The sequence below is a fragment of the Lucilia sericata genome, unplaced genomic scaffold (assembly GCF_015586225.1).
Source record: "Lucilia sericata isolate MDLA Ls3-8-SP2 unplaced genomic scaffold, ASM1558622v1 Contig007888F_arrow, whole genome shotgun sequence".
Lineage (NCBI taxonomy): Eukaryota > Metazoa > Arthropoda > Insecta > Diptera > Calliphoridae > Lucilia > Lucilia sericata.
This window is the reverse complement of record NW_023998025.1, coordinates 1-13,353: the sequence shown is the minus strand read 5'-3', so window position 1 is coordinate 13,353 and position 13,353 is coordinate 1. Positions and strand designations below refer to the sequence as shown.

At 32.4% G+C, this 13,353-nt stretch overlaps 1 protein-coding gene across 1 annotated transcript; it reads left to right on the top strand.

The window, feature by feature from the left end:
• Positions 1 to 8,317: 8,317 nt before the first annotated feature.
• On the top strand, positions 8,318 to 11,742 carry LOC119615787 (D(2)-like dopamine receptor; the record flags this gene model as incomplete). Its single annotated transcript, XM_037971778.1, has 2 exons — positions 8,318 to 8,764; positions 11,446 to 11,742. Coding segments are annotated over 2 exons (744 nt in total), but the record flags the coding sequence as incomplete, so codon positions are not given.
• Between the last annotated feature and the right edge of the window lie 1,611 nt (positions 11,743 to 13,353).

Genomic DNA, 13,353 nt, shown 5'->3' with positions numbered 1-13,353 from the left:
GTAATAACATACATAATTCCTAATAATTTGCTAATCAGTTTTCATGAGAGAAATATTATCGCTCCAAAATATTGGAATCTAATTTCAACGAAAACCTGGTAATGTTCAGAATTTCCAGAGTTTCACGTGAGCTACATTCATCTGATTCCAGCGTCCAATTTTTATAGCTGTGTCTGTAATCCACTTAAAATACGTACCATCATACTAACATCGAACTTGCCCATTCTAAAGAGGCTTCTCGTCCTTCTTTCGTTAGGGTTAGCCCATAGGATCTTTGTGGTATCAGTGACCTTATGGAATTCATTCACCCATATCCTTAATTTAACCCTTGTTACGTCGAATAGGTTTGCGTTGGTTAGATTAACTAACAAAATTTAGAGCCAACTGTGTAAAAATAAATTCCTACGGGTATTTACTCTACTAACCATGATATTCTATCTGCGATTAGTGTTTCAAAATTCCCGGAGTTTGTGTAATACCTTCCAATGATTCGAGTATACATTGGTTAAAAGTTCTATAACCGCCTTTGGTCAGTTCGCCAAAAGCTAAGTGCCATCCGGGTGTTAGTTCTACATCATATCTTATACATGTTTCGTTGGAAGCAACGTTCCCAGAGCTTTGATTCACGTAGTGCTCATAGCCCTACTGTACTTCCTGCAGTAGTTTGTTAACATCCTGGACTGCAACCGGAAATAGCCATTCCCTAATAGTCGATCAATTTACGAATTGGGTAAGAGTATCAGTGTGCACCAATGTCAATGCATAACGCCAGCAATATAGTTGAAAACTTCATTCAATGCGGTTTCCCTTTATAAAAGCATGCTGCTTATATTTGAGGCCATTGTCTGTTATGTTTTAAATAAGAAGGACGTGAGTCTTATCGGTGAACTTGACATAGACCAACCAGTCTTGCGAGTGTTGTCAGTAAAAACAATGACAAACTTGTTGGCCTTTTCAATATTTCTTAGAAATGCTAGGCCTGAATATTTTAATAAGCCCTGCATGATAGCCATTACTTGCTGAGGATAGAATTATTTACTGGATAATTCAAAAATTGTTAATGACAGTCCAACAGCCATTTTAAAACTGTTAGAATGATGTCGAATGAATGAATCACACAGTCATTTACTAACTTTATATAGTTAGATAAAATTCACATTCTCTCAATTCACATATGATAAATGGGGGCACAAAACGCTATTAACAATTTTATTAACACAAATTTATTTCACTCAAATAGTGGTATAGTATTACAACTCATATTAACAATTATTCAAACATATAACAGTGCATCTTAACTATTTCATATAGTAAAGCCACAAGCAAAAACAGCCTAACTCAAAAATGCTTTTTGATATCATCAAACTATATTCAAGAAATGGCAATTTCATGTAAATGTCATATTCTGTTATTCGTTTTTGCTCTTAATTCGACTTAATCCATTATCACCACTGACCACAAATACATCTATACAACGATTCGCATGAATAGTTTATTATATGATTTCAACTGAAAGTTATTTGAAATAAAAAAACTGTAGTTATTTTTATAGCTTTTTGTTGTGTTGTTTATATGATATACGAGTATATGTGATGTGATAATTTTTCTATATGTTTTCAACTCATATAACAAAAAAATTTTTTTTTATTATTTTTATTATGTTAAAAGTTTATTTGCGGTTTTTATTCAATTGGCGCATTTTTCGACTTTTTTTTTGGGTATGTTTGTGAGTATTAGAGTTAAACTTTTATTCGATGCAATATTTTTTTTATAAGTATCTAAAACAAAAAACAATTTATTTCAAAAAATTTATTAAGCGAAAAGTTTTGATGGATTTTTTTGTTTTGTCAAGTTCCCATAAAATTATTTTATTAGGGTTTAAAAAACTAATTACACTGTATGACAGCAAAAAATTAAATAAAATATTTATCATTTCAGTTAGGAACTTCAGTCCACTAGTGGGGAGGGTATTTAGATATTTGTAACATCCAAAAATATTGGTATACCGAAGTAAACCAATCGGCTTAGACTTTCTGAGTCGATTAAGCTATTAAACTATATCCGTCCATCCGTTTGTACGACTCTCTGTCCTTCCGTCTATATGTCGACAACGTCTTACATAAAAGGGGGACTGATCGTATACCCACAAAAGTATATATATTCTTCGAAACTCTAAGACAATCCAGCCATATCCGTCCGTCTATCTGTTTGTTCAATACACGATAGAGTCCGAACGGAAAGAGTTAGGGATCTGATATTTTACACAAATACTCTTTATTGATAAGGTTTGTTTGGTCCGTCCGTACGACTGTCTGTCTATCTGTCTGTATGTCTGTCTGTCTGTCTGTCTGTCTGTCTGTCTGTCTGTCTGTCTGTCTGTCTGTCTGTCTGTCTGTCTGTCTGTCTGTCTGTCTGTTTGTCTGTCTGTTTGTCTGTCTGTCCGTCTATCCGTCTGGATGTCGACAACATCTTACATAAAAGTGGCTTTAATCGTAGACCCACAAAAGTATATATATTCATAGAAATTCTAAGACAATCCAGCCACATCCGTACGTCTATCTGTTTGTTGAATACACGATGAAGTCCGAACGGAAAAAGCTAAGGATACTCTCTATTTATAAGGTTTGTTTGGTATTGAAAATGGACAATATCGGTCGATCTTTTCACCTAGCTCCCATACAAATATCTCCTTGGAAAGTCTAAGCACCCATAACTGTTTTAAGAATACCACTATGGGTCTCTATGTATGAAACTAAGACCAATTTAAAATTTTCCATTTAATTTTCTTACTTTTGACCAAAAATTTCATGTTATTGTCTCTAATAATGTTATAACTTTCCATTTTTTCCATATTTTTCACTTAAAGCTTTATTATGTAATGTTAAATACTAGTTTCAACAAAAAAGTCTTTTACATTTTTACCATTAATAAAATTGTCCAAAATTTTCCATTTTAAATTTACTGTTCTTGATGTCCAAATACCAACGTTACCACAATTTTTGTTTAAAACTTTTAATTAACATTAAAAAAACTCTGTAAAAATGTAATATTTTAATCTCAGTAATTTCATTTTTCTGATAAACATTTCAGGCCTCATTACATTTAACAGAAATTTTCCAAAAATACAATACAAACAGACAAACTAAGGAAATTGACAATGTTAGACAACATTAACTAACCGCAAAAAGTAATGAATACATAATAATGTTTTTTGTTACTTTTTTTCTAGTTGTAATTTTCTGCCAAACAAAACCATAAAGTATGGTAGCAAATATGCTACTTTAAAATATTAGGGTGGTTTAAATTATTTAGCAAGAATAAAAGTATTTAATAGAAAAGCTTAGAGGATATCAGGGCCATTATTGGTACATTTTTTTAATAAAATGCTTGAAAGTAATAATAAAATGAGAGGCGCCCTAACGAACCCTAAAGCAATCCGCCGTATTCAAGGAAATTAACAATGTTTGTAAAATACCAAACATTTTCAAACGAAAAACCCTGTTTTTGCTGTCTAATTAAATTATACTCTGTTAAATGTTAATTTTAATTTTACTAGAAATTTTCACAAAAACATTTACCTGATACAATTATACAATTTGTGAACTTTTTTACGAATTTATATTTCATGGAAATGTTATATTTAATGTTCCCGGAATATTCTTTGGAATAATCAAAATTTGCTTTTCAGCTGCTTAATAATTTCAATATTTAAGCTAAAATTTTTAATAATTTTATGACAGAGAATGGAGGGACATTTTACTCATAATATTCAAAAGTACATCTTAAATAAATAGCATACAACAAGCTATATATTATATCTTTAAAGTTTCTTGCTAATTTGACCACAATTCAGATGAACAAAACAAAATAATTTGTACATAACTTTTAATGGCCTATAAAAAAAAGCTTAAAAAAGTTAAATAAAAACGTTAAAATACTAACAAAATATTTAACTTTCAACTTAAAATGCTTATTAAATTAAATAAATATTATTTGCTTTTTATTGTATTTTCTGTTAATTTTTTATAGAAGTCTCTATAAATTTAATACAATTGTCTGTTTTGTTTACATAGGTGACCACTTATTTTAAAAATTATTTGTGTTTTAAGTAAAAAATAAAAACACAAAAATCTTTTAAATTTTCTCCACAATTTTAAAAGCATTTGTTTTTCCTAACAGCTAAAGTTGTATTAGTGGCCTGGTTATAAAACAGAAAAAAACAAACTTTAGAAAAGTTCTTCAAAACTTTACTTTAGACCTTTAGTTTTGAAGGCCTTTTTGCTGTATATTTATGTATGAGTATGCGAGTAGATGCATGTTTCTAAGTGATTTTTTCTCCTCTTTCTAGATTTTTTTATTTAGACCAATATTTAGTATATAAATTGTCTCAAATAGTTACTTTTCCTCTCAAAATTTATTTCCAATAAAGCAATTTTCAGAAGAATATAAAGAAGAAAACTTTATAAGTTTAGGTAAATTTTAAAGTGATTTTCAAAGTTTATTGAAAGCTAAGAAAAAATGAATTACACAAAAAAAAATTAATAAGGGTATGTATGAGTGATATTATTTCCTCTGGCAAAAGTGAATATCACTCATACGCACAGGTTGAAATAAGTTTGAAGCAGTTGAGTTAAAAAAAAAAAAAAACTTTTTTTATAATAGACTATAGACTAGACCTTAGACTAGACCTTAGACTAGGCTATAGACAAGACTATAGACTAGTCTATAGACTAGTCTATAGACTAGTCTATAGACTAGACTATAGACTAGACTATAGACTAGACTATAGACTAGACCAGAGGAGCGCAAGATTGCCATTACATAGCACGCGTGATAGGGTAAGAAAATTCTGCTGACGCTAAGTTGATACACATACAATATAGGTTTAATTCTTCTTCTTTTTATAATGAGCAATATCAGTGGGTTTGCTCTCAACTTGAAAAACAAAATCAAATCAGTTGCTGATCAGCACTTGTCGAAGCAAGGTCTGTACGCGACGTTTTTAAAATACACACAGAAATACAACAACAAAATTTTGAGAAAGCCGAATTAATGTAGGAGAACATGAGAGAACAGTTGATAGTTTTTTATATATAGACTTTGATATACGCTGGCTGTCAAAATCCATAATAAACATTTGACAGTTAGCATATACTTTATAGTTTATAGTCATTTTATTAGTATACTTTTATTTAGAATTGAATTATGTTCTCTGCTGCTTTACCAACACAAATAAAACTATGGTACTCTATGGTAGTATGTGTTTGAGCAACACTGGACTAGACTATAGACTAGACTATAGACTAGACTATAGACTAGAATATAGACTAGACTATAGACTAGACTATAGACTAGACTATAGACTAGACTACAGACTAGAATATAGACTAGACTATAGACTAGACTATAGACTAGACTATAGACTATAAATTAGAGTAAAAACTAGACTATAAACTAGACTATTCACTAGACTATATATTAGACTATAGACTAGACTATAGACTAGACTATAGACTAGACTATAGACTAGACTATAGACTAGACTATAGACTAGACTATAGACTAGACTATAGACTAGACTATAGACTAGATTATAAACTAGACTATTCACTACACTATAGACAAGACTATAGACTAGACTATAGACTAGACTATATACTAGACTATAGACTAGACTATAGACTAGACTATAGACTAGACTATAGACTAGACTATAGACTAGACTATAGACTAGACTATAGACTAGACTATAGACTGGACTATCGACTAGACTATAGACTAGACTATAGACTAAACTATAGACTAAACTATAGACTAGACTATAGACTAGACTATTGACTAGACTATAGACTAGACTTTAGACTAGAATATAGACTATAGACTAGACTATAGACTATAGACTAGACTTTAGACTAGACTATAGACTAGACTTTAGACTAGAATATAGACTATAGACTAGACTATAGACTATAGACTAGACTTTAGACTAGACTATAGACTAGACTTTAGACTAGACTATAGACTAGACTATAGACTAGACTATAGACTAGACTATAGACTAGACTATAGACTAGACTATAGACTAGACTATAGACTAGACTATAGACTAAACTATAGACTAAACTATAGACTAGACTATAGACTAGACTATTGACTAGACTATAGACTAGACTTTAGACTAGAATATAGACTATAGACTAGACTATAGACTAGACTATAGACTAGACTATAGACTAGACTATAGACTAGACTATAGACTATAGACTAGACTATAGACTAGACTATAGACCTAGACTATAGACTAGACTATAGACTAGACTATAAGACTAGACTATAGACTAGACTATAGACTAGACTATAGACTAGACTTAGACTAGACTATATAGACTATAGAAGAAGACTAATAGACTAGACTATAGACTAGACTATAGACTAGACTAGACTATAGACTAGACTATAGACTAGACTATAGACTAGACTATAGACTTAGACTATAGACTAGACTAGACTAGACTATAGACTAGACTATAGACTAGACTATAGACTAGACTATAGACTAGACTATAGACTAGACTATAGACTAGACTATAGACTAGACTATAGACTAGACTATAGACTAGACTATAGACTAGACTATAGACTAGACTATAGACTAGACTATAGACTAGACTATAGACTAGACTATAGACTAGACTATAGACTAGACTATAGACTAGACTATAGACTAGACTATAGACTAGACTATAGACTAGACTATAGACTAGACTATAGACTAGACTATAGACTAGACTATAGACTAGACTAGACTAGACTAGAGACTATACTATAGACTAGACTATAGACTAGACTATAGACTAGACTATAGACTAGACTATAGACTAGACTATAGACTAGACTATAGACTAGACTATAGACTAGACTATAGACTAGACTATAGACTAGACTATAGACTAGACTATAGACTAGACTATAGACTAGACTATAGACTAGACTATAGACTATAGACTAGACTTTAGACTAGACTATAGACTAGACTATAAACTAGACTATAGACTAGACTATAGACTAGACTATAGACTAGACTATAGACTAGACTATAGACTAGACTATAGACTAAACTATAGACTAAACTATAGACTAGACTATAGACTAGACTATTGACTAGACTATAGACTAGACTTTAGACTAGAATATAGACTATAGACTAGACTATAGACTAGACTATAGACTAGACTTCAGACTAGACTATAGACTAGACTTTAGACTAGAATATAGACTATAGACTAGACTATAGACTAGACTATAGACTAGACTATAGACTAGACTATAGACTAGACTATAGACTAGACTATAGACTAGACTATAGACTAGACTATAGACTAGACTTTAGACTAGACTATAGACTAGACTATAGACTAGAGTATAGACTAGACTATAGACTAAACTACAGACTAGACTATAGACTAGACTATAGACTAGACTATAGACTAGACTATAGACTAGACTATAGACTAGACTATAAACTAGACTATAGACTAGACTATAGATTAGACTATAGACTAGACTATAGACTAGACTATAGACTAGACTATAGACTAGACTATAGACTAGACTATAGACTAGACTATAGACCAGACTATAGTCCAGACTATAGTCCATACTATAGTCCATACTATAGTCCAGACTTTAGTCCAGCCTATAGACTAGACTATAGACCAGACTATAGTCCAGACTGTAGACCAGACTATTGTCCAGATTATAGTCCAGACCATAGTCCAGACTATAGTCCAGATTATAGTCCAGACTATAGATCAGACTATAAACTATACTATAAATTTATTTGTAGACTTAACAGTGGGAAAAAAGTCATTTAACTAAATATGACAATATTTATGCAACACAATATTAACGTATTACTAAGACAATGCAACAACCCTCAGCAAGTCAACCTTAGACAGACTATTATTAATATTTTCCTCCGTTTTATAATTACAAAAAAATTCAACAACTTATTGCTTTTATAAACCAGAACAATAGTTGACAACAAAATACATTTTTGAATTTCCAAGATGAAATAACAATATTTTCAAAGCCTTTTACCATCAACTACTAACAAACTCTCTTATAACCATTTACGTAAATACAAGTTTTAATTTTGCTCTGGCAAAACTATAAGTAAAATAAATATATATTACTTTTATGCATTTTATTTAATGAAATTAAATCTTTAAGAAAAAACAACAAACATAAAAAGATTTACACAAATAAAAATAAACTAGAATAAAATTAAATTGAAATTCTATTTTCCATTTTACAGCCATCCAAATAGAAGTTCCTCAGTGCGTAATAACAGAAGCAACAATCTAACACAATTAAGTTTTACCAGCAGCAGCAACAACAAAATTAACAACAACAACAGCAGTAGTAACAACAAACGTAACAAAAACTCATTGTCTATGCAACCATTACGTTTTTCGTTACGCCGCAATGGTCGTTCCGATGATAGAGTTGGACGTGATGTTGGCATAGCCACGCTTACTGGCAACAGTAATATGGGAAATTGTTCTCCAGCTGGATTAACGGATGGTCATCATTCGGGATATCAGCATCAACATCAACATCATCATCATTTGCACTATAGTACGACCTGTGAACAAAGTACTCAAACACCAAATTCGATTAGTCGCGAAACGCGTAGAAACCGCAAATTAAAAGTGTTAAGATTTAATTTTAATAAAGTGGCAACGCCAACATTGAATTTGCGGTAAGTTGAAGAAGAAACAAGTAAGAGTGTTATATTCGGCCATGCCGAATCTTATATACCCACCATTAAATCATCCTTATAAATAAACTTTGATATTATCGATCTATGTTGAATCATATGTCGATATTATTATGAACATCAGGGAAATATTTGGAAGAGGGAAATTAATAAAGGCTTAAGCATGGACCGTGCTCTTCCGAATTAAAAATATTAATTTTGTTTGATCCAATATTTATAACCATAAACTCATACAAAACTTGTTAATGTGAAATTTCATCGCTGTAGTCGCATTTGAGCGTTACAGTCACTATCTGAGGGGGACCTTATATGGAGGGTGGGGTCAGTTATAGACCGATCCCCATAAAATGTGATAAATAGTTTTTGGCTAGTACAAAACTTGTTTACGTAGAATTTCACTGCTGTAATAGCATTTTTGAGTCAGTAATGAGCGTTAAAGTAATTTTCCGAAGGGGACCTTATAGGGTAGTCATTTTCTGAAGGGGACTTTATATGGGGGGTAGGGTCAATTATGGACCGATCCTTATAAAATTATATGAAGAGATTTATGTTCCCATAAAACATGTTTGTGCCGAATTTCACCGCTACTGATGCTTCTCTTAGCCAGTTATGGGCGATAAAGTCATTTTCTGAAGGGGACTTTATATGGGGGGTAGGGTCAATTATGGGCCTATCCTTATAAAATTTTACAAAGAGATTTATGTTCCCATAGAACATGTTTGTGCCGAATTTCACCGCTATTGATGCTTATCTTAGCCAGTTATGGGCGATAAAGTAATTTCTGAAGGGGACTTTATATGGGGGGTAGGGTCAATTATGGGCCTATCCTTATAAAATTCCACGGAAAGATTTATGTTCCTATAGAACATGTTTGTGCCGAATTTCACCGCTATTGATGCTTCTCTTAGCCAGTTATGGGCGATAAAGTCATTTTCTGAAGGGGACTTTATATGGGGGGTAGGGTCAATTATGAGCCTATCCTTATAAAATTTTAGAAAAAGATTTAGGTTCCCATGAAACATGTTTGTGCCGAATTTCACCGCTATTGGTTCTTCCCTTAGCAAGTTATGAGCGATAAAGTCATTTTTGGAGGGGACTTTATGTGGGGGGTAGGGTCAATTATGGACCGATCCTTATAAAATTATATGAAGAGATTTATGTTCCCATAAAACATGTTTGTGCCGAATTTCACCGCTATTGATGCTTCTCTTAGCCAGTTATGGGCGATAAAGTCATTTTCTGAAGGGGACTTTATATGGGGGGTAGGGTCAATTATGAGCCTATCCTTATAAAATTTTAAAAAGAGATTTAGGTTCCCATAAAACATGTTTGTGCCGAATTTCACCGCTGTTGGTTCTTCCCTTAGCAAGTTATGAGCGATAAAGTCATTTTCTGAAGGGGACTTTATATCGGGGGTAGGGTCAATTATAGACCGATCCTTATAAAATTTTACAGAGAGATTTAGGTTCCCATAAAACATGTTTGTGCCGAATTTCACCGCTATTGATGCTTTTCTTAGGCAGTTATGGGCGATAAAGTCATTTTCTGAAGGGGACTTTATATGGGGGGTAGGGTCAATTATGGACCGATCCTTATGAAATTCTACGAAGAGATTTAGGTTCCCATAAGACATATTTGTGCCAAATTTCACAGCTATTGGTTCTTCCCTTAGCAAGTTATGAGCGGTAAAGTCATTTTCTGAAGGGGGCCTTATATGGGGGCTAGGCGAAATTGTGGACCGATATTGCCCATTTTCAATACCAAACAAACTGCAGCAACTAGAAGTATCCGTGCAAAATTTCAGCTCGCTAGCTGCTTCCATTTGGACTCTATCGTGTTTTCAACAGACAGACAGACAGACGGACAGACGGACGGACATGGCTAGATCGTCTTAGAATCTTATAAGGACCCAGAATATATATACTTTTATGGGTCTTAGACGAATATTTCAATGTGTTACAAACGGAATGACAAAAACAATATACCCCCCATCTTTTTTGATGGTGGGTATAAAAAAATAATGGACGAAGTAATATGTATGTATAGCATATAGTAAGTTGAAAAGGTTAAGGCTGCAAGGCAAAAGAAAAGAATTTTGTGATGACATCAATGACCATGTCGACAAGTAAATGAAAATTTCAAGGGACAATTCTGGGGTTAAAATTAAAAAACAGGGTCACTTAATAAATATTAATGGGAAATATGGTTAAAGGACTCAATAAATGTTTTTATTCTTAAGGTAATAAGAAGATTCCTTAAACTCCTTTTAAGGAACTTGTTTTTTTGTAACTTTTCCAATCTATATATATGTAAACAACATACATATGTATATGACCCCTGCTGTCTCTAAATTAAATTACTTGGCAATTTTTAATTCCAGTTTAATAGCATTTTTATGGCACCACAAAACCAAATATAAATAACTTTTATCGAACACTTTAAGACATTTTTCCTATTTATCCGCAAAAGTCCAAAAAGAAAAAACTTATTTGTCATTGATTTCATGCGATATTCTGCAACATTTATTAACATTTAATTACAGCTTAAATATTGATGTTCAGTTTTTTTCTCGTGCTATTACATATGTATCTTACAAGTATTTTCCTTTTTACTTTATTACTTATATTTTCCTTCTTTTTTTGTCCATTTAATGTCTTCAACAGTTTCCTGAATAATCGCAATAAACGCAATAACCTTTCCGCCAACGCTGTTGCCACCGAACAAAAGGCAACCAAAGTATTGGGTTTAGTCTTCTTTACATTCGTTCTGTGCTGGTCACCGTTTTTTATACTCAACATTATATTCGCCGCCTGTCCGGAATGCGAAGTACCAGAACATGTTGTTAATACTTGCCTGTGGTTGGGTTATGTTTCCTCCACCATAAATCCAATCATTTATACAATATTTAATCGGACATTTCGTGCTGCATTCATACGTTTGCTCAAGTGTAATTGCGAAAGGTGAGTAGTGTGTATTGGTATGAATAATTGATGAAGTTTGTGAGAGGAAAAAAAATATAAATCGAGGGCAAAGTAAAAAATTAAATAGAAAGAAATACGAGATTAAAGATACAATTCTGTAACTAAGTTAAAGGGAAATTAAAGGGTAAATGTAATCGTGATGACTTTATTAAGTTTGTGGTTTCTCTCATTTGGTGAAGAGTATTTTTACAGGGGAGATAAATGTTGTTGGGGAATAGATTAAGAGATATATAGTCTAGACTATAAACTAGACTACAGACTAGACTAGACTACAGACTAGAATATATACTATACTATCGACTAGACTAACGACTAGAATATCGACTAGACTATAGACTAGACTATAGACTAGACCATAGACTAGACTAGACTATAGACTAGACTATAGACTAGACTATAGACTAGACTATAGACTAGACTATAGACTAGACTATAGACTAGACTATAGACTAGACTATAGACTAGACTATAGACTAGACTATAGACTAGACTATAGACTAGACTATAGACTAGACTATAGACTAGACTATAGACTAGACTATAGACTAGACTATAGACTAGACTATAGACTAGACTATAGACTAGACTATAGACTAGACTATAGACTAGACTATAGACTAGACTATAGACTAGACTATAGACTAGACTATAGACTAGACTATAGACTAGACTATAGACTAGACTATAGACTAGACTATAGACTAGACTATAGACTAGACTATAGACTAGACTATAGACTAGACTATAGACTAGACTATAGACTAGACTATAGACTAGACTATAGACTAGACTATAGACTAGACTATAGACTAGACTATAGACTAGACTATAGACTAGACTATAGACTAGACTATAGACTAGACTATAGACTAGACTATAGACTAGACTATAGACTAGACTATAGACTAGACTATAGACTAGACTATAGACTAGACTATAGACTAGACTATAGACTAGACTATAGACTAGACTATAGACTAGACTATAGACTAGACTATAGACTAGACTATAGACTAGACTATAGACTAGACTATAGACTAGACTATAGACTAGACTATAGACTAGACTATAGACTAGACTATAGACTAGGACTATAGACTAGACTATAGACTAGGACTATAGACTAGACTATAGACTAGGACTATAGACTAGACTATAGACTAGACTATCGACTAGACTATAGACTAGACTATAGACTAGACTATAGACTAGACTATAGACTAGACTATAGACTAGACTATAGATAGACTATAGACTAGACTATCGACTAGACTATAGACTAGAACTATAGACTAGACTATAGACTAGACTATAAGCCTAGACTATAGACTAGACTATAGACTAGACTATAGACTAGACTATAGCTAGCTAGACTATAGACTAGACTATAGACTAGACTATAGACTAGACTATAGACTAGACTATAGACTAGACTATAGACTAGACTATAGACTAGACTATAGACTAGACTATAGACTAGACTATAGACTAGACTATAGACTAGACTATAGACTAGACTATAGACTAGACTATAGACTAGACTATAGACTAGACTATAGACTAGACTATAGACTAGACTATAGACTAGAC